Consider the following 22,181-nt stretch of genomic DNA (forward strand, 5'->3'; position numbering starts at 1 on the left):
GAGGGAAGAAGGAGAGGGAAGAAGGAGAGGGAAGAAGGAGAGGGTAGAAGGAGAGGGAAGAAGGAGAGGGAAGAAGGAGAGGGAAGAAGGAGAGGGTAGAAGGAGAGGGAAGAAGGAGAGGGAAGAAGGAGAGGGAAGAAGGAGAGGGTAGAAGGAGAGGGAAGAAGGAGAGGGAAGAAGGAGAGGGAAGAAGGAGAGGGAAGAAGGAGAGGGAAGGAGAGGGAAGGAGAGGGAAGAAGGAGAGGGAAGAAGGAGAGGGAAGAAGGAGAGGGAAGAAGGAGAGGGTAGAAGGAGAGGGAAGAAGGAGAGGGAAGAAGGAGAGGGAAGAAGGAGAGGGAAGAAGGAGAGGGAAGAAGGAGAGGGTAGAAGGAGAGGGAAGAAGGAGAGGGAAGAAGGAGAGGGAAGAAGGAGAGGGTAGAAGGAGAGGGAAGAAGGAGAGGGAAGAAGGAGAGGGAAGAAGGAGAGGGAAGAAGGAGAGGGAAGAAGGAGAGGGTAGAAGGAGAGGGAAGAAGGAGAGGGAAGAAGGAGAGGGAAGAAGGAGAGGGAAGAAGGAGAGGGCAGAAGGAGAGGGTAGAAGGAGAGGGAAGAAGGAGAGGGAAGAAGGAGAGGGTAGAAGGAGAGGGAAGAAGGAGAGGGAAGAAGGAGAGGGAAGAAGGAGAGGGAAGGAGAGGGAAGGAGAGGGAAGAAGGAGAGGGAAGAAGGAGAGGGAAGGAGAGGGAAGAAGGAGAGGGAAGAAGGAGAGGGAAGAAGGAGAGGGAAGAAGGAGAGGGTAGAAGGAGAGGGAAGAAGGAGAGGGAAGAAGGAGAGGGAAGGGCTTCTCTCCTCTTCCTTTTCCGTGGGGTTTGTCTGTAATGACGGGTCGTCTTTGATGAGAGGAAACTCATCAGCAGTAGCACACACATACTAATAAATACACTGCCACCCTTACACCTCACTTACTCTGCATACATACAAACATACATATTGTTAAAATGTATCAAAGCAGAGAATTCGAAAGGCTCTCATAACATGTGGATGCTGATGTTGTTCCAAATCTCTTGTCGGCTTCAGATAATAGCAACACAGCAACATACTAGTATATACTAGTATATATTATGCTATTCCATAATGCTAACCCTATACACAGCAAATAGAATTTGTGGAAACATCAAAGTAAAGAACATGTAAGAGAGATAGAGAAAAAGAGAGAAGAGGAGAGGAGAGAGAGAAAGCGAGGGGGAAGAGAAAGAGAGAGAGAGAGATGGAGCGAGCGAGAGGGAAGGAGAGAAAGTGAAAGTGAGAGAACTGCTTGGAGCTGCTCTGTGTTGACAGTTATATTTCCCTGTTGGGGGAAATTCACTTACTTGAATTGGCTCAGAGCTCCAGTGTGTAATTCACTCCATAAGAGCCCAGAGAACTGGAAGCTACGTGATTAATGGGAAGGAAATAGAAATATAGGAATTGACTGATTAAAACAAGGAGAGGGAGAAGCAGGTCTAATGCTGATGCACATCATGTGTATGCATGGAGAGTGTGCATGTGTATATGGGTAGGGGGCATGGCCGTGTGTGGTTATACAGTATGACTGGAATGTGTGTGTGTGCAAGTGTGTGCGTGTGTGTGACTTTGCATTCTGCCATGCTCTTATTATTAGTGCTGGGACGTTGCCTAATGCTCTCAGTTCATCATTTCTTTTCAGGGCCTTAATTAATTGCCAGGCGACAGGTGGCCCAAACCAAAAACCTTTTAGGAAAAAGCCTGATATTGGTGAATGGGGAATGCTGCTGGCAGCGTGAGCCAGAAGCACAGCATATATGATTGTGGGGTAGAAGTCTGGAAAAGTGATGATTATGGAAATAAGCACTGGAGTGGGTTGGGACGTCTTTGACTCCTTTTTTCCGTCACCTGTCTACACACAATACCCCCAGGCTGAAGCTCCAACATGTTTTTGTTATTTTTAGACAGCTTCTCCTTTCTACAAATATGTGCGAGTCTGAGAGGATCGACCATGAAGCAGTTAGGCGTGATACTTTGTGTACTTACATTGCACGCGTTGAGCTCTTAACGCTTGTGAAACATAAGCACCAATCATCTTGGTACTCGGTGCTGTCACTCTTTCAAGCTTTTACTGAAAACAATGTGTCTCTATGGCTTTGTAATTTGGAAGCTGAAAAGTGTTCTGGCTCTAGCCTTTCAAATGCTCCCCCCTCTGTCTTCACAGGACGCTAGGCTACCCTCTAGCAACCTCTCTGACAGTTACAGAGAACTTACTGTTCAGTACCACAACTGTGTAATAAATTTGCATGTCCAATGTGTGATAAGTAACGGCAAGTTTAATCTTTTATGACCTTGTTTGAATCCCAATCAACCAACCCCTGTAGTTTGAATTTACTGTGACTGTCAGCATGGCCAGATTGAATGAATAGTACAAAATTATAAAATTGTTTTAGGAATTGTTAAATAAAGTTTAGACAATTGGTAATGATACCAGATATCATTGGTGCCAGGTTTATTTCAGTATTGACAATGTTTCAATATTGTCAATAAAACCTTTGAATACTGTCTTTGCATGTCCGTTGTGATAACAATTGTTCCCCCTTATCTCACTTTACTTAGAAGGAACCTAGCACACTAATGAACACAATTGCAATATCTTACTGACAAAACAATTTATCTAAAAAAACAGTTAATAAGATAAAATTCACTGTAGCAGGCCTTCATAGAAAGGTTATTGTACAGGAAAGTTATCGTGCAGGAAAGTTATCATACGGATGGTAGGTCATTTTTCCCTAAATAAACCGAATCTCAGTCCAACTGTCATGTCTTAACATTCTCATCCCCCCACCCCCGTGCCCAGGTCTGATGATCCCAGTCTTCTGCGTGGTGGAGCAGAGCGGGGAGAGTGGCGTGCAGGTGGAGGCGGAGGGTCGTGAGGAGCATGCCGAGTTTGTCCTGGTGAGGAAGGACATCCTGTTCTCCCAGCTGGTGGAGACGGCTCTGTTGGCGTTGGGGTACTCACACAGCTCTGCAGCCCAGGCCCACGGTGAGTCACACGCTGCTCTGGGACCAGTGTTCTGGGACCAGTTCGTACAGCAGCAGAGTTAACAGCTGATCTAGAGCCAGCTCTAGACAGTATGACTCAGTGGATTCATATCACCAGCCATAAAGGCTTCAGCTTCTGCTCAGTTACCATCTGATCTAGGACTAGCTTGCATAATGGAACCTAATGATTGTAGCCATTGCTCAGTTGGACACTGTTCCAGTATGTTCTTAAGTTGCCATGGAAGGCCTGGAGACTAAAGCATTTTTTTTAAACAGTCTGAAAAAGTCATTAAAGTCAGAACAAAGAGTTGAGGAATGAGTCTCGTCCCTTCAACAGCTAAAAATACTATTTGTGTGTGCCAGTGCCTGTGTTCATGTGTGTATGGAAATGTGTTAGCGAGCATTAGTGTATGAGTGAGAATGTTTATGGCGCTGAGTGCTATGCGAGCAGCCTAATAACACAGTGATTCACGGTATCACACATGGTTGTCATCTTCAAAAGGACAGTGGAGTTTACTTCTGTAAAGTATGCAGACAATTCCAACTGGAGAACAACTGCACGTTCGTCAATGGCGACTCGAGAAACAAGTGAAGCTAGCAGCATACACTTGCATAAACCCATCCACTTTTAGCCACCCTTAAATTTATATGTGAGTGTATAGTCTTCTGAAAACTCTGTTTTGGATATATAGATAGGCCCTTTCATTAGGGGCAAAGGCCTATTGTGATACATGAAGACACGTTTGTAATGGTGCTTCCATGCTGTGATAATGTGTGTCTGCGTGTGTCTGCTTATTCGTGCACAGGTAATCCCACTTTACTGCTTCAAGGTCAACAACTCTTATCTCTCCTCTCTCCTCAGTCACACTCCTCCTTTCCCCCTCTGCTCTGCCAGGCTACCCCAAACCTACCATGTACCCTGTGACCCCCAATTCCATTCATCTACATGACTCTTTCAGGGACTCCAATTAACCTGCACACAACTGGCTGATTGATTGATAAGGATAGGATAAGGATCTCAAGGAAATAAATCTTTATCATCAGGATGAACTATATTCACACCCTGAAAGAAACTCTAACATTAGGCACCTGGTCTATGTTTCAGTTAGCCTGTGGGCTATTTTCCATTTAATTCTAATTTACTTTTACTGCTTTCCAATGATACCATGCAAATAAGAATAATTTGAATATCGAGTGTTGAGTGTTCTTGGTCTAGCAGAGATAATCACATTTCTGTCTCTCTCTCTCTCTCTCTCTCTCTCTCTCTCTCTCTCTCTCTCTCTCTCTCTCTCTCTCTCTCTCTCTCTCTCTCTCATAGCAGTTCACTATGATCACCTGTCCACACCAATCCAATTGTCCTTATCAAAGCCAGACTAAATGATCAGAATCTGGGCAAACAGTTGGTAACCAACAGATACAGCTACTCACCTTGATCCCTGTCAAATAGTCACAAACAAATGCACACACACACATACATACATACATACATACAAACACGTTTGAATACTGTACAGCAGCACACACACACTGGTGAAATCCCCTTGCCCCCCTCAGCTTCATGAAAATGAATGCTTTTTGTTTTTTAAAACAAGCGTTTATGTTAAATGAATAATTTCTGGCTTAAATTATACATTTTTTCCTCTGCGGTCCACAACCAAAATTACACAGTCCTTCTATTTTCTCCCTGTTTGAATTGTGCCCTGCATACTTGTGTCCCAGCGGTATATTTAAACTGCCCTGGGAGGACCACGGCCTTTCTTTAATTAGCCCAGTCAGCAATTAACTGGAGATATTGTTTATTTCAATTATAAGGGTCTGAAGGCTTTTATAGAATGGTATGGAGCAGACCTGTACTTTTCGTTTTTTCAGACAGTTAACAGTGGTCATCATCGGACAGAGGAAAACAGAGAGGCTGGATGTGTGTTTCTGCCACGTCCCCCAGGGTCAGACAGACAGCCATACCATGTCAACATGTTAGTGACCATCCAACTGAACATATATAGGCCTACTGTGAACAGCATTCTTGGCTCTCACGCAGTACCATTCATATTGTGACGGGCCACTGACTTCTCCTCGTTCTCTCTCCCCATGAAGATGGGGTATGGCCCGTCACACAGCAGTGGACAACTGCAACCGGGTCGTGAAATGTGGGTCTCAGTGTCCTATAATGGGAGTCAGGTGGCTGAGCGGTTAGGGAAGCGGGCTAGTAATCTGAAGGTTGCCAGTTCAATTCCCCGGCTGTGCCAAATGACGTTGTGTCCTTGGGCAAGGCACTTCACCCTACTTGCCTCGGGGAGAATGTCCCTGTACTTAATGTAAGTCGCTCTGGATAAGAGCGTCTGCTAAATGACTAAATGTAAATGTATAATGGATGGTTCCACCTCTGCAATGGATGGTGAAAGGCCAAAACTGGAGATGGCAAAATAAATATCTATTAGAGTGGCGTTTTATGATGCAGTGGTGACCAGTTGTGTGACTCGAAGATGTCGGGTTTCCCTTGGACAGTGCCAGGGAAGAACCTGGAACCAGTTTGGAACCGACCCTGCGTGTGTGTGCAGGCTGGGGTATCCATTATGACTTCCATCGAACAAATGTGTGTGAGAAAGAGAGAAATAGAGAAATAGAGAGAGAGCAATAAAGAGAGAGAAGGGGGGGGGAAGAGAGCGGTGTGTGTTTTTGTATGGTTTTGCGTTTGTGTGGATGGGCACACAGAGACACAGGCCAAACCACTAGTTAGCCACATGAAAGAACATCTCAGGGAGAGAGAATTTTAATGTGGAAATGGGAACAATGATTTCTACTTTTAAATATGGACAAGAGGCAGGCTCCTCATAACAAAGAAGTAGAAATGATGGATCCATTAATAATGCATTCACCACTGCTGTGTGTGTGCGTGTCTGCGGGTGGGTATCTGATCGCTGGCATGTGTTTGTCTTCATCTTTTTAGTGCACGTCTGCCGTCTACCCAATCTATGCGTTTCATCCTGACCTGTACAATGTCTTTGAGGGCAGGACTTCTTCTGTCCTCATCGTTTTCATTGCTTCCTATTCCATTCCTTCCTTTTGGGTTACATGGTTCAGTCAGGATTTGTCTATGGTTCCTCTGCTCCCCCAGGGCCCAGTTAGTCTGCGGTAGCCTGGATTCTGTGCTGCACAAGCAGACAACAAGGAGAACCGCCTGGCCTGTCTGAAATCAAAGCCAACCAAGCTCTATAAACACTCACAGACAGGAGAGAGAGAATAGTATCTGAGAGGCCAGAGAGGAGGCGGGGGGGGGGGGGGGGGGGACTGATACACTTAAATTGTCTTCATCTGTGTCCTTAACTTTTTTTCCTCAACAATTTTGTATCTGGTAAGTAAGACACGAGTTCTCTTGAATTTGTAGTGCAAACGTCACATTTCCTTCGAATAGTTTGATTAGAAGCGATGTATTAGTCGATAGCCTGTATTGTGTGAGGGAGCCAGAGATCTCACAGGGAAGGAAAGCTGAAGGGTGAGAGAACGATGGAGGGAGGAGGTTGTCCAGACCCCGTCTGGCTCTCATTTAGAGGATAGTAATGAGATTAGCATTGTTTACGTTTCACAGCTCAAGCCTGAGTCCAGTGTGTATGTGTGTATGAGTGTACGTGTGTATGTGTGTGTGTGTGTGTGTATTTGTGTGTGCTCATTGCTCATAAATGTACTGTATACTATACAACTTTATGAGGTTCTTAGTGTTTACATGGCTGCTTTGCCCCCAAAAAAGAGTCCCTTAGTCTTCTTTCTCTATTCTGCTCATATTGGTTCTATTTGAAGGATCTGTTTGACAGTTATAAGCAACATGAAAGAACAGCCATAAACTACAAAGAAACTCTTTTTAACAAACAGCAAGGAAGCATTCATAAGAAACATTTTTAGTCTTGCAGAAAATGGGTGAAGCTAGCTGCTGGCATGGCTCTTGGGTGGCGTGTCATTTCATCAGCTGACGTCACTTACACAATCACTGCAGGTGTTTTAATTGAAGGTCTAGGCCCTCCGCTTTAGGGGACTTAAATACTGTATGCATCTGCGTGTGACTTTACTATTTATTTGTGAAATGCTCTTTAATGTATTGGGAAAAGGCTCTAGTTATAATCTTTCTGCATCACCAACTGTCTCTGGAGGGGATTCCTCAATCAATGACTCCTCCTGAGGTTGCTTCCATCTCTCTTTCTTCAGTTTCAGGGAGTCTTCTCTTCTTCTGAGGTTTTAGGTTGCTTATTGATACAGATCTGTTGGTCTCTGTAGAAACTTTGACTTTGCTTGTTAAAAGGGCTGTGGTGCACACTAAGCTTGATATTATTTCCTGTTCTCCAGGGGATTCATTTACAATGCTCTCTGCCTTGTTATTGTATGTAGGTGAGCTATGCTAGCTGCTCCAAGGCAGGCTTTTTTTTTTGCTCCTTAGAGAGAACCACCACCTAAGACAAACCTATTTCAATTGCAATAAATGTTTAAATGGATATGTGAGTGTCTTGACAGAACTGTCATGACGGGGCAGTGAGATTCCTTAAGACACTATCTGGTGCGCTCAATGTTTTTGGCAGTGTTGGTACAAGGACATTAGTGGCAGCAGTGGACCTGTCTAACAGCCCACCTCCTCCACAGCAAGGCATTTCTGAAACCACACTGGCCTGCTTTACTGCATCCTATTAGGATTGATCACATAATGATTAACCCGTTTTATGGAGGGTGTATTAGCAGATGAGTGGTTGTGTGGACGACCCAGACCCTCTGCAGCGTTGTGTGTGTCTCAGATGTGTGTATCTGTGTGTGTGTGTGTGAAGGAGACCTACTGGGTGGGAGCCTCGTCCGAGACAGATAGCTCTCTAATAGATAAGGTGTGGCTCCCTCTTGTCTGTTTTATGGCCCAGGATGAAACCGTTCCGCTGGGAGAGAGAAGAAGAGAGAGAGACCTTCAGACACATATCTACGGACAAATCAACACAAACAGACAGCGAACACACACGCACACACTCAGTCACATGCCAACTTGCACGTTAGCACCATGAAGTTCAACACCCTAGACAACAAACACACATGCACACACTCATGCACACACACACACACACACACACACACACACACACACACACAAACACACAGTAATCCCTGTGTTTCCCCCCTGTTTGTGCTGGGTGTGTAGTGTAAGGAGATTCAGGCTGTTCAAGCAGTGGGTGGGGCATGGTGCCGTTGGGCTGGGCGCCTGGGCTCCATCAGCATCTCTATTTCATGGAGGATTTATTCTGGGCAGCATGGCAGGCATCAGCATGACCAGGGGTTAAGCACTGTGGTGATGTCATGGAACAAGACTGTGGTTGTGTTCTGAGGGGGGGGATCAACAGCGGTTAATGAAGTTTACCTTTCTCTGTTACCTCCAGACCATCTTGTTTTCACTCAGCCTCACAGTGCGTGTGGGTGTGTGTGTGTGTGTGTGTGTGTGTGTGTGTGTGTTGATAAAGATGATACGTTTCTCACAAATAGGAACCATTTCTCACCATCCCTCTTTCTCCCTGTCTCTCCCCCCTTTCTCAGGCATCATCAAGGTGGGCCGCTGGAATCCTCTTCCCATTCACTTCCTGACAGACGCTCCAGAGGCCACAGTAGCCGACATGCTGATGGAGGTCTACCATATGGTCACCCTGCGCATCCAGCTGCAGAGGTTAGAGTCAGGGGTCAGGGGTCAGGGCTCAAGGGTCAAGGGCATGGTCAGACTTTTCTCGTGATTCCGCGAGTAGAAGTGAGGGGAAAAGAGAGGAAAGGTGGATAGTATGCGTGCAGTACACACACCACTGTAGAGACTTATTTGGGTTAGGCTACAATACAGATTTACCATCTAGCTACATCCTTCTACTCCAGAGTGTCCACTGCTTTATCTATAGAATGTGCAGAGACACATTCCAACCCTGGAAACATTTGAGTTTGATTACATTAAACGACTGTCTCTAATTGGGTAACTACACTGGCTCAGTGTAGACCCTCAGTGCCATATTTATAAAATATGGAACTGCAATATCTAGACTGTGAGTGGAAAGTTAGCCAGAGATAGACAGGCCAACAAGCTTAGATTTATCTCTTATCTGCTCCTACAACATTAAGTCACAGTCAGCACGGGTCCTGGTAGACAGATAAAGTCAGATCAACGCCAGATGGTTGGAATGTGGTCTTCATTGTGTTGCTGCATTCCGTTCAGGTTTGTTTACAGCGGTATCCCTGGTGATTGCGTATGTGTGGCACATAATCTCAGTTTTGTCTGATTTAATGTGGAACAACTAGAGAATGGGTCAGTGGGGCTGGGGCTCTGGTTAGAATATGAATGTCGAGTGTAACAAAGTGTGTTTTCTTGGTTCTGGCAGCTTCGCCAGGCTGGAGGACATCCCGTGTGAGCAGTGGAACCACGCCACGGTGAGGAACGCCCTCAAGGAGCTGCTGAAGGAGATGAACCAGAGCACCCTGGCCAAGGAGTGTCCCCTGTCACAGGTAACTAACACACTTTTTTTAAACTGCTTTTATCCCTATACCTGGCTTTGCCTGTCCTCTAGCCTGGCCAAAGATGTCAACCATGCCCTTGTACCTTCAATGCAAACCGCGTCATTCCCCACGGAGGCGTGTGGCAGGTCTGAGGGATTGATGTGTCTGTGCCTGTGTATGGAGCTCCCTGTGCGGGTGTTGATCTCAGCATCAATTGCAAGCATATGTGTCTGTGTGACTTGGGTCTGTAGAATCCAAGTGTGCCCTGGCTGGAGTTTCCCTGGGTGGCTTCCCATGATGATAAATGTGTTGTCTTTTTCAATGTGTGTGTGTGTGGGGGGGGGGGGGGGGGGGGAGGGGGGGGGGGGACTCTGTGTTTGTGTGTGTGCGAGGTTGAGTGTGACTTCTTACATTTCTCCCTCTCTCTCATACTCTCTCTCTCCCTCTGTCCCTCTCTCCCTCTCTATCCCTCTCTCCCTCTCTCCCTCTCTCCCTCTCTCTCTTTCTCCTTCTCGCTCTCATTATCTCCCCTCTCCAGAGCATGATCTCGTCAATAGTGAACAGCTCCTACTACGCCAATGTTTCCACGGCCAAATGCCAGGAGTTTGGACGCTGGTATAAGAAATATAAGAAGATCAAGGGTGAGCGCTCTGACATCCAATATATTGAAACCTACAACGACCATTACTGCACTTCTCAGACACATAATCAATCAGAAAAGCCCCATTGATTGCCAGTGGTTAGTTAGTTAGGCCCTGGGTTAACCTCAAGAGAGGGTAAAGGCAGAAGAAGAGCTTATGGTTACAGCTCGTTGCGTCTGTATTCATGCTGCATTGAAAGCTTAGCACAGTTCTTATTAGAACCAACTGGTGTCCTTGGTTGTCACCACAGGGAGTTTTACAGACCACCACCCCCTTCCCCTGCCTCCTCGTGTCCTTATGACCCAAAATGGCTGTGACAACCTCTCTCCTCTGTGGTTTAGACACACACCGACAAACACACACACACACACACACCACCTTACCACAGCCGCCCACAACCCTTTCCATATTACCCAAAAGCTAAAGATTACACAGCACAAATGCGGATCAAAACCCAAACACACAAGACAGAAAGAGAAGAGAGACAGTGAGAGAGACAGTGAGAGATAAAAACAGAGAGAAAGAGGAGAATAAATGCAAGCCAAGGAGTGTCAGGTTCCATACAACGTCTCTAATATTAGTTCTGCTCTCTGCTTGACAGAACACCAGATGTAGACATTTAGAGTTCTGCCATTGGCTGTTTGACTTACCACTTACCAGTATCTCCGAAGTCCCTTTCTCTAACGGAGAGCTTTGATATGGGTTTCATATATTCTGGGATCCCTTACTCACTGAACTTGTTTGGTTTATCAGGTGACTACCTGGAGAAGATCTGGTGTGGAAGAGACAATTCGGAAATCAAAGGTGAGGAACCAGGTTTTATCAGTTTTTTTATGCCTTTGATTTGATCAAAGCCACACTCACCACCCTTTGCCTTTTCCCTTGTGCCCCCAGTGGAGAGAGACAGCCTGGCCGACTTCTGTGTCCTTGGTCAGAGACCCCCCCCTCACCTGGCCGGCCTGGCCCAGCTCAGCCACCTCGGGGGTGGGACTAGTGGCCCCCTTCTTAAGGGAGGTTCTGGAGACTCCCAGGCCCCCTCTCAACCCTCCCAGCAGCAGCCCCAACAGCAGCCCTCTCCCCACAGCCAGCTCCACCACAGCCCCCCTCTCCGTGGCCAGGTGCCCCAACCACCCCCTCCCCCTGCCGGACTCCAGCCCCTGCTGGGACCAGGAGGGCTCCTCTCCCCCCAGCTCTCCCCACAGTTAGTCAGGCAGCAGCTAGCCATGGCCCACCTCATCAACCAACAGCTAGCCGTTAGCCGCCTGCTAGCCCACCAGCACCCCCAGGCCCTCAACCAGCAGTTTCTCAACCACCCTCCCATCCCGCGGCCCTGTAAGGGCGGGGCTCCAGGCGACCTGGGGAACAACCCGTCGGCAGCAGAGGTCTCCACTGACATCTACCAGCAGGTCAGAGATGAGCTGAAGAGGGCCAGTGTCTCCCAGGCAGTGTTCGCTCGTGTGGCCTTCAACCGCACACAGGTACTTATAATGTAATGCTGGCTGGAGGGGTCTGGGGCATGGGAGGACATGGGGTATAGTGGGCAAGTGGTACAGTAGGGGCGTATAGGGTATGGAACTGGAGGTGTGCTTTGATGAGTGTGTGGGGTGGGATCAAAAAGGGTGCGGAGCTGGATGTGTGTTGTCTGTGTGTTTGGGGTGGGGGGGGGGGGTCGTCTAGAGTAGGAAACTGGAGGTGTGGTGGGCGGTGGGCGGCGGCGAGGGACGATAGAGAGAGTATAAAGGAAGTGAACATAAGTGGCATAAACGAGCGTGGCTGCAGGGCCTGAAGACGGCCACACAGCACCTGAACGCGGCCGTGCTGAATCAGTGCATCCGCAGGGCTATTCCTGTGGTCCCTCCCACGGGCTCCAGGGTCTGTCCGGGCCACCTCTCCGTGTGGTGGGGGAGATAAGCAAGCAGAGCTGGCTGGCGGCGGCAGCTTGCTGTGTCTGCTCGCCGCGGCTCCCTCTCCTCCCCCACCCTCCCAGCAGCACACGCACCTGGTGCATTGAGGCTCCGGCAGGCGCAGTCACGGCGCAGTCACGCCCCATTAGAGCTTACACGGAGCCCACATCAGAGCCCACAGGGGTGGGCGGTCACCTACCTATCTACTGCCGGGAGGGCAGGTGGTGTGGCGCGTGTGCGTGTCTGCGTTTTGCTTGTGTGCGATGGGAGCGGTTGGCTGCTCTCATTCTAAATGTGTGCGTCTGCGGTGTGTGTGTGTGTGTGTGGCTGCCGGCCGCGTGTGTGTGTACACCAGGGCCTGCTGTCGGAGATCCTGCGGAAGGAGGAGGATCCTCGCTCGGCTTCTCAGTCTCTGCTGGTCAACCTGAAGGCCATGCAGAACTTCCTGAACCTCCCTGAGGGCGAGCGCGACCGTATTTACCAGGAGGAGCGCGAGCGCAGCATGAACCCCCCTGTGGGCCTGCCTGCTACCCCTACCTCCAGCCCCGGAGGCCCCCGCCTCTCACAGGTAGCAACTACCCTACACCCCCCCCCCCCCAAAATGAAGCCACTCTCCCCTGAAACTCACCTGCAGCAGGGCCTGCGTGTGGTGTGTGTTTGGGTGCATGCGTGGGTGCATGTGTTTGTCTCTGTGTGTGTAGATGTTAGTGTGTGTGTGTGTGTGTGTGTGCGGACGTTTATGTGAGTGTGTGTAGGTTTGGTGTGGATGCAAGTGTGCATGACTGTTCATGGCAGTAAACCTGCCTGGTGTGTTGTTAGCTTTGTGTTTTGATTCCAGTCTTGACCAGCATGATGAAGAATGACCGAATTTGTTTTGTGTTCTGTAGATAATTTAGATTTTGTGAAACCATAAGGCCATGATATTCCACCTACTGCATGTACAGTACACATATTTACTTCGTACCAATGTAAGGACAAATATAATTCAAACAATATCTAAAAAAAATCAAAAATTGGGAGTGCTTACCCATGCAGAGAATGCAGTACATGGAAGAATGTTTTACAAGCCTGTGCTTGTTAGCTTACAGACAGAGATGTGATATTACAGAACTCTGTTCAGACACAATGAGACAAAGATTAATTGATTATAGTCTGACCTGGTTTCCGTTTGGTTCTGTACAGAAGGTCTGGGAGAGAACCCTGGATGAGCAGCTAACTCCAGATGCCTGGGCCTCTATTTGGAAGAATAAAACCAAAATCTCTAACTCGGTATGCATTATTTAACAATCAAATTTCTCTCTCTCTCTCTCTCTCTCTCTCTCTCTCTCTCTCTCTCTCTCTCTCTCTCTCTCTCTCTCTCTCTCTCTCTCTCTCTCTCTCTCTCTCTCTCTCTCTCTCTCTCTGTCCCTCTCTTGCTCTTTCTCTCTCTCTCTAACACACATGCACACACATACACTCGTATTCTCTGATGCAAGACCAACCTGAACTCTGATCTAAATCAGAGATGCATTGTGTGTTATCATTATTATGTCTGTATACATTATCGTAGCATCGTTTATTCTGGGGGAATGTGAGATGGCTTGTCCCTGCATGCAACTTCAAACATTGTGTACAAAAGCTAAGTGAAATTCAGGACACACTAATTCAAACAGAAACTACAAAGCAGATGTAAGAGAAGGACATACTGACTTTCATCTATAAACATGGTCCATGTTGGAACATGGAAGGAAGTATAGATGTACATGCACTAACATTTTTCAAAACATTGACTCATCAACTGATTGCCTGTCATGCTTACTTGGTGGTGGACAACTGACTTTTATATTTGATTCCTCGTCCATCCCTACCACCTCTCCTTCCTCCTGCCTCCTTGTTTCCTACCACCTCTCCTTCCTCCTGTCTCCTTGATCCCTACCACCTCTCCTTCCTCCTCTCTCCTTGACCCCACCACCTCCACTCCCACCCTCCTCTCTCTAGCCAAAGCCACCAGGCCCGGCCCCAGACCTGCCCTTGAAGCTGGAGTCCCTGGTGAACATCACCTCAGGCATCTACGACGAGATCCAGCAGGAGATGAAGAGAGCCAAGGTGTCCCAGGCACTGTTTGCAAAAGTGGCCGCCAACAAGAGCCAGGTGAGAACCCAGTCTGACCCCTGACCCCTTGACTTGGTTCTGGTTATAGACGGGTATGACTTGATAGGTCTGTTTGACTATTTGCTGTCGGTGTGTGCTTCAGCGTGTGTGTGACTACGTGCGTTCATCAGTGCACGTGTGTTCATGTGTGGATGTGTTTGTGTGTATGCAGACCTTCAGGTGTGTGTGTGCTTGTTCATGCATATATGTGTGTGGCAGCTTGTGGTTAGCGAGGTCTCCCAGGTTGGAGGGTTCGGGGGTGGCTGGGGGTCATGGCTGACTGCACCCATCTGCTGCAGCTGGCCTGACGGAGCGAGGGATGCGGAGGGGCTCAGGGAGAGGGGGATGGAGAGAGACAGAGAGACAGAGAGAGAGAGCTGATCAGGTTATTCACACTGCATGCAAGGGGAGGATGGATGCACACAACAGCTGGTGTCAAAGACTGGACTAGTCTAGCAGAGATAATCAAATTTCTGTCTCTCTCTCTCTTCTCTCTCTCTCTCTCTCTCTCTCTCTCTCTCTCTCTCTCTCTCTCTCTCTCTCTCTCTCTCTCTCTCTCTCTCTCTCTCTCTCTCTCACTCCCTCAGGGCTGGCTGTGTGAGCTGCTGCGCTGGAAGGAGAACCCGAGCCCGGAGAACCGGACCTTGTGGGAGAACCTGTGCACCATCCGGCGGTTCCTGGCCCTGCCTCAGACCGACAGAGACCTGGTCTATGAGGAGGAGTCCCGGCACCACCACAGCGAGCGGCTGCACACTGTCCTGCACCTGCCTGCTGACCCACAGGTGAGAACACACTCACTCACTCAACCACTCACTCACTCACTGACTTACTCACTGACTTACTCCCTAACTCATTCGCTGTCTCATTCATTCATTTAGTCACTTGCTCAGTCACTCACATACTTATTCACTCCCTCACTCACTCATACTCTCACTAAGTTATTCACCCCCTCCCTCACTCCCTCACTCACTCACTCACTCACTCACTCACACTCTCACACTCTCACTAAGTTATTCACTCCCTCCCTCCCTCCCTCACTCACTCACTCACTCACTCACTCACTCATACTCTCACTAAGTTATTCACTCCCTCCCTCCCTCACTCCCTCACTCACTCTCCCAGACTTGTTTGTTCATTTATTTATTTATTGGAATAATGGAGTACACGTACACATCTGCACACACTAACAGGCACACACTCGCACACATGTACATTTGATTAAATGGACTTTTCTTATTGCCAGCCAGGGTTGTTACTGAATTACTGTAAATGCACAGAGGACTCGCATGCATTTATGCATTATAAAAACTAAACACACACACGCACGCACACACACACACTTTCACATATGCACACACTTCCCTACAGTCCTAGTAGCATTTCAGAGCCAACATACTTCGCAGTAGCTGCAGAGGTTTGTGTCGTCACTGTTTACCTCTGACTCTGGGAAAGACGGCATCATGGCGGCTTGTCGTTCACTTGATCTCCTCAACACAACGGCCTCAGATCTGTGAGCGACATGCTGACGTTTGGGAACATGGGACGGGACTTCTGGATCAGAGATGAGGGGTGGTGCGGGTGAGGAAATGCCTTATTAGACGAGGGAGGGTGACGGAGGGCTGAGGAAGAGGAGGAGTGGGGACATGTGGGGAGGGGGCTGCGAGGAGTTGAGGAGAGGAGGGGCCGAAGACACACGGGGGCGTGCGCACCACCACACACTCTCCAACACACATCCTCTTGTGTCATCCCCCTGCGTTTAATCCCAGAGCAATGTGCTTCAGGCCAGGAAGGAAGCTGTGGTGACTCCATTAACACATTCCACCTCTGCTCTGACACAGAACCCAGACCAGGCCAGAGCAGACTAAATATACTAGCCAGCCCCGTCTGGCCCTACCCGCTACTTCCATGTCTAATCACCCCTCCACGGAGGGATTTTGGGCAGCCACACCTACCGTAGATGAGAGTAGGAGGGGACAGAGAGAGTGATGGAGGGAATGTGTGGCGGAAGGATGATCATAGAGAAGATGAGGCGATTTATGGATGTTTTAATGGAATGTAAGGGTGTATACGGTCTATGGGAATGTCCCACTGTGTGTGCATGTTCTGGTGTGGTGTGTGTGTGTGTGTGTGTGTGTGTGTGTGTGTGTGTGTGCGTGTGTGAGTGTGTGTAGCAGCTGGGACACATGTGTGGTCTGTGGTGGCAGGCTGGCTGGAGCCTGGGGGTGCCGGGACTTGATCTGGGGAGAGGCAGTCCTTACTGTGTCAGGACCACAGCAGCCACACACACAGTTCCTTATTATGATGCTATATTCTGTGCATATGACACGGGTACATACTGACTGAATACGATTTATCAATAATAAACCTTCTCACGCCGCTTGTGTATCAATGTGTGGGTGATGGTTAGGCGGCATGTGTGTTCATGTGCGTGTGTGTAGTATGTCTAGGTCAGCCTTTCTGCATGGGACACCATGCTGTTAGCGTGTGGCGTGTGCTGTGTCTGCGTGTTGGGGACTGTGGGAGTCAACAAAGTCAGCGGCAGTGCATGCCCATTAGCTCCACAGGTGGTGTGTGTGTCCGTGTGGGTGTGTTTGTATGCCTGTGTGTGTGTGTATGGGTGTGTGTGTGTGCCTGTGTGTGTGTGTATGGGTGTGGGTGTGTGTGTATGCCTGTGTGTGTGTGTATGGGTGTGTGTGTGTGCCTGTGTGTGTGTGTATGGGTGTGTGTGTGTGTGTGTGTGTGTGTGGCCCAGCTCTGCCTTGCTCTAGTCCCTGTGGGACCAGCATCACATTTCTCCATGAGTGACCCTGTCCTGACACTGGCTGGTTCATTCCCCTGGTCTATCAACAGCACATATTTATATGAGTTTAGCAGTAAGTGCATCCCTGTGCTAATTTGGCGGACGCTGCCCTTATGAATAATTTCTCTATTGTTTTTGCTAAATTGGATTCTGCTGCGTGCTGGTGGTGGTAGATGTTCTTGAGACCCCAGTGTGGGCTTGGAGACCCCCAGAGTGCTACACTAGAAAGGCCCCTGCCAAAAGCCCCCTTTTTCTTAACTCCATTGCCCCCCTTTTCTTTTTTTTTCTTTCTTTCTTTCTCCCTCTCTCTCTCTTTTTCTCTCTCTCTATCACTCTCTCTCTCGTTATTTCTGGGTTTTATTTTTCTGACTTTTACTGAAGCTCAGCAAGCCCAATTAACTTAATGCTTTAATTACAAATAAGTGGAATAAATACAAAACACACGATTCACCAATAAACGTACTCTAACACTCACACACACGCACTCTCTCTCTCACACACACACACACACACACACACACACACACACACACACAGAAGAAGGCTCACTCACGAATAGTGAACGGGCACACTTCCTATCCATACTGTCTCAGTAACTTGACATTCATACAACCCTTTATGATACATCAGTGTACAACTAGTATGTGTACACACACATACACACAACAGAAAAAACAAACACATCTAAACTCATCTCTTCCCTGGGCACACACACACACAGAAAGAGAGATGAAAGAACACTCTGATTAACAGGAAAGGTGAAGTCATGCAGAACATTGAGAGAAAAGTGAATTTTCCATCATTACGTATTTATCTACGTGTTAATGGTGTCTCTGGTGGTAACTACCTACACACACACATACCCACAAAAACACGCACACAAACACCCACACATGCATTCAACACACTGGCCCCTGGAGGACCAGCCCTCATTAAGGAGAGGATTCATATTTCATGTTATATAATTCTTTCATAGTTCCATGCTGTAATTTGCCTTGATTTGCATTTAAAATGAAACGTTTTTACTCCAAAGCAACAAACTCACAATCTTGCTTGGTTTGAATCGAGAAAAGAAAGTCAAATTATTCCATGAGAAGAACTGCCTCTTTTCAAAGATCCCAGTGATTTGTGGTTGTGGGCAAGGATCACTTTTGTGCAGCCATGAAAGTGACTGACATGGTGAACAAAATGGGGATTTACCATGGCTACAAAGGGATGAGGAGGGTTAGTGGAGGGTAACGGTGTAGAATCAGGGTCTCAAGGAGGCAGAGGGATGAAAGAAATGGGGAAAGGTGTGTTAGGGCAGACTGGAAGGGAAAGAAGGAGGGAGGGAAGACGGCTATATTAGAGTTGTGGTTGAGTCTGAGCTTGAGCAATGTTGGCTTGGCAGAAGCTCACTTCATTAGTGTCCCTCAGCATTAGACAGGGGAAAGGATGGAGTGAGGAGGAGAGAAGACAGGAGGGAAGAAGTGACAGACAAAGAGACGAGAGAAATGAGAAAGAAGGCTGAGCAGATAGAGATGTAGGAAAGAGGGAAGAGGAGAAAGAGGAGAGGAGGAGAAACACAACAGAAGAAAAGGGAAACAGCTGGGAGGACAAAGACAAAGGAGAAACAGAGAGGAGAAAGAACGGGGGAGAAAAAGAGAGCTATGAGGGTTTGGCTCTAATCTCTCTCCCTACCACGGACATCATCATTAGTGCATGAAGGAGAACAGGCCTGTGTGTGTGTATTTGTGTCTGTGTGTGTGTGTGTGTGTGTGTGTGTGTGCATGTGACCGATCATTACAAAGGGTGGGGCTGTAAGCTCACTATGCCTTACCCTCAATTTATCTATTAAGAGTTGTATTGTTTTACTGGATATGGATGTGCACATGTGTGTGTTTGTGTATACAGTACGCATGTGTGTGGTCCTTGTTAGGCCAGCAAACAGACAGCTATCAAACTCCTCTGTCTCCGTCTCTCCACCGCTGTCATCATTATTTTTCAATCCTCTCTGTGTGGTTGCTGTTAGTTTCACACGGTCGTGGACAAGCCCATAACTGACAGATAGAATTAGAGAGGGTGTGAGGGTAAAAAAAACTGCAACCCTACACTTTCTGTAAATCATTCGGACCCAAAAGCCCCCACAAGCGAAATCAGAGCAATTTCATGGTCTGGTCTGGCCCTCGATATTATTTAAGTAATACCCTGTCATTATTGAAGAGGCAGAGAAAGGCGACTGACTATTATCTTTATGTGGGTCCTTTAATTTTAATGCACCACAGATTTATAGCTCTGTATTCCTGACTGGAGGAGCTGGGAGGGTGGTGGTGGAGGCCGGGAGGGTGGGGGTGGAGGGGCAGGGAGGGTGGGGGTGGAGGGGCAGGGAGGGTGGGGGTGGAGGGGCAGGGAGGGTGGTGCCGGGAGAAGGTGTAGTCGCAGAGTCGCAGAGACCAGTGAGGAGAATCAGAGTACCAATACCAAGACTGCACCTATAAACAAACATTGTGGCACTGCATTTAAATTGTGAGCAAGGAACTGGCTGGAGCTGGGGTGGTTTGGGGGACACATCTTACTGTAAAGGGAGTTGGTTCAGGGTTTGTTGGTCTAGATAAACAGTGAGTTTTACTATTAAAACTCGACTATTAAAACTCCAACCGAGGCCTCAGGTCAGAGCAGAGAGACATGAATGTGTTCAGGCTGGGCATGTGAGCTATGACTATAGCTTTTGTTTCCTATGCATACATACACCTACAAACACACACACACACACACACTCAGACACACACACACACACAATGTGGTATCGAATTAGTTGATGAGGGGTCACCACACCCCACTAACCAGTTCTACTGTCTTTCTCGCCAGGCGTTGCACAGACCACCCCCACAGCCCCTGAAGGACCACCACCACTCCCCCATGAGAGAGGACCCTCTGCCTGCCTCCGCCAACGACGACGGCCCGCAGACCGCCGGGTCAGGAGGCGGCGGCGGCCTCACAGGAAGCAGTGGCAACACGTGCGCCAAGAAGCCTCGGTCACGCACCAAGATCTCCTTAGAGGCGCTGGGGATCCTGCAGAGCTTCATCCAGGACGTGGGGCTGTACCCGGACCAGGAGGCCATCCACACCCTCTCCGCCCAGCTGGACCTGCCCAAACACACCATCATCAAGTTCTTCCAGAACCAGCGCTACCACGTCAAGCACCACGGCCGGCTGAAGGAGCTGGGGGAGGGATTGGCCGTCGCTGGGGGCGTGGATGTCAGCGAGTACCGGGAAGAGGAGCTTCTCTCCGGTTCCGAGGACCCAGAGTCCAGCGAGGACGGCCATGAGGAGATGTACCCTTCCTCGGATGGAGGAGGAGCAGGCGGAGGGACGACCGCGGTCCCCACGAATCTAGCCCCGCCCTCTGGGAACAGCCAAACCCAGGACGAGGCCAAGGACCAGGGACACACTCACCCTCGAGGCCCCAGTAGCTCCTCCTCCAGCCCCCGAGAGCAGGCCGACTACCAGAGATAAAGACCCCAGAGACAAACACGGAGAGAGAGAGAGAGAGAGACTGAGGGGAGGGAAGGAGAGAGGGATAGAGGAGTGAGAGAGGTCAACGACTGAGAATTGGTGGGAGGACTGAGTAGGAAGTGACAGGGATTCAAATGAGCAGACTCACACTGACAGACAGATAGACAAACAGGCGTGAGTTCTAATCAACCTCTCTGACAAAGCCTTGTGGGCTATCAGAATGATAGCATGAACATACACAGTTACCTCAGCAGCAAGGAGCAGGGATATTCTGTGAGAGGGCATTGGTTAGATATAGTTTTACACAGAGGAAGTATCAAACACACACACAAACACACCAGTCTGTGGACTTCTGTCTACAACAAAGTAGGAACATATTATCATGGTCACGTATCATCTTCACCACTCTTTATATTAGTCGATCCCAAACATGCAGCTAGACCCAGTTGGAGTCTAACCTTCTCTTTCCAGTGACTGCTCTCCTTGTTGTCTCTACAACACCCACACACCAAACATGGGGTCACACCCACTAACCGACCTGAGACCAAATGCAGAGGAGCTCCAATTTCTCACGATGCAGACTGCAGACGCTATCCTGCTACTCCACAGAAAGACTAACCATCCCTACAGGAGGTGGAGTCCCTCCCTTCACCCACACACATCGACTTTCCTCCCCCAAACTCCCATCTCCCCTCTTCCCCGTTCTGCACTCAACCCACACTAAAGGGGCGTGTACTCTCTCCTTTTCCCTCAACTCTCAACCAATCACACCCTAGTTCCTCTTGCCGTCCTCCAGGCCCGTGGGATTTAGGGACTCACCTAAGAGACAGAGGTTTGGCTGGAGGTGCAGAAGGTCCAGGAGGACATGGTGTGCAAGCACAGTGGATGCTGAGGCCAGTCCAGCCATGTCGTGTCTGTATGGAGACAAAGGGAGGGACAAAAAGGGAGACCCAACCAAACAGTCACTTTATGTGCAGTAACCCACCCATTCACTTCCTCTCCCTCCCTCTCTATCTAACCCTAACCCTTCTTCACCACCACCCTCCCCCCCCTCGCCCCCATTGGTGCCCACAGTGTCCTGTTTAAACCACACCTACCCGCACTTAACTCCACCAACCCTATTTATTGCTACCTTTATCCATGATTATTATTATCATTATTGTTATTATCGTTGGTATTATGGTTGTTCTTGCTGTCATCGCTGTTATTTTGAGTTCTGTTTTGACGGTTTTAATATTGGCTTTCGTACACAAAGCGGTTGGGGACAAGATTTTTTTATTTTTATGAGAGCACACTGCCAAAAGAAAACAAAGTGGAAAAAGAAGAGGAGAAAAGAAGCAGTTACTGAACGTCCTTGAGTAAAATATATAGTTTTTGTCGTTTTCCAAAAAGACACAGACTCAGCCAATCAGTGGGTTCATCCAGTCGTGTGACGCAGGAAACAAGGGGAATAAAGTCCGCTTTTGCCTGCATATGTTGACAATCTACTTTTTGAGCCATTCAAAACATGGTTGTAAATGTGCCAACACACATCCCATACTCGAGTGGCTCGTTGTGTCCACATGAGATCCGTGTCTCCAGTCAGCTGCTGCACATCCAGTGAGGGCTGACCTGCCTTGTCGTCCTAATCGCAGCCATCGTACACTGTGTTGCAACGAGCGAGAGGAATCAGAGGTGACGAACAACAGCTTGTCTCACAGC

The 22,181-nt window shown here is 48.5% G+C and overlaps 1 protein-coding gene across 4 annotated transcripts in view; it reads left to right on the plus strand.

Moving 5' to 3' along the window:
* Positions 1–21,952, plus strand: part of satb2 (SATB homeobox 2) — a 35,662-nt gene extending 13,710 nt beyond the window's left edge. For 2 of the 4 annotated variants that reach the window (XM_062456894.1, XM_062456892.1), the window contains 11 exons: positions 2,837–3,022; positions 8,575–8,701; positions 9,396–9,519; positions 10,049–10,151; positions 10,905–10,955; positions 11,046–11,629; positions 12,411–12,623; positions 13,238–13,324; positions 14,033–14,185; positions 14,773–14,967; positions 19,812–21,952. In XM_062456894.1, the coding sequence (XP_062312878.1) occupies positions 2,837–3,022; positions 8,575–8,701; positions 9,396–9,519; positions 10,049–10,151; positions 10,905–10,955; positions 11,046–11,629; positions 12,411–12,623; positions 13,238–13,324; positions 14,033–14,185; positions 14,773–14,967; positions 19,812–20,480 (2,492 nt within the window). In that variant the 3' untranslated portion in view covers positions 20,481–21,952. The remainder of the gene's footprint in view (positions 1–2,836; positions 3,023–8,574; positions 8,702–9,395; positions 9,520–10,048; positions 10,152–10,904; positions 10,956–11,045; positions 11,630–12,410; positions 12,624–13,237; positions 13,325–14,032; positions 14,186–14,772; positions 14,968–19,811) is intronic. The other 2 variants (XM_062456895.1, XM_062456896.1) reach the window with 2 other exon arrangements.
* Positions 21,953–22,181: the final 229 nt, after the last annotated feature.

Source organism: Osmerus eperlanus, chromosome 3 (genome assembly GCF_963692335.1).
Source record: "Osmerus eperlanus chromosome 3, fOsmEpe2.1, whole genome shotgun sequence".
Taxonomy (NCBI): Eukaryota; Metazoa; Chordata; class Actinopteri; order Osmeriformes; family Osmeridae; genus Osmerus; species Osmerus eperlanus.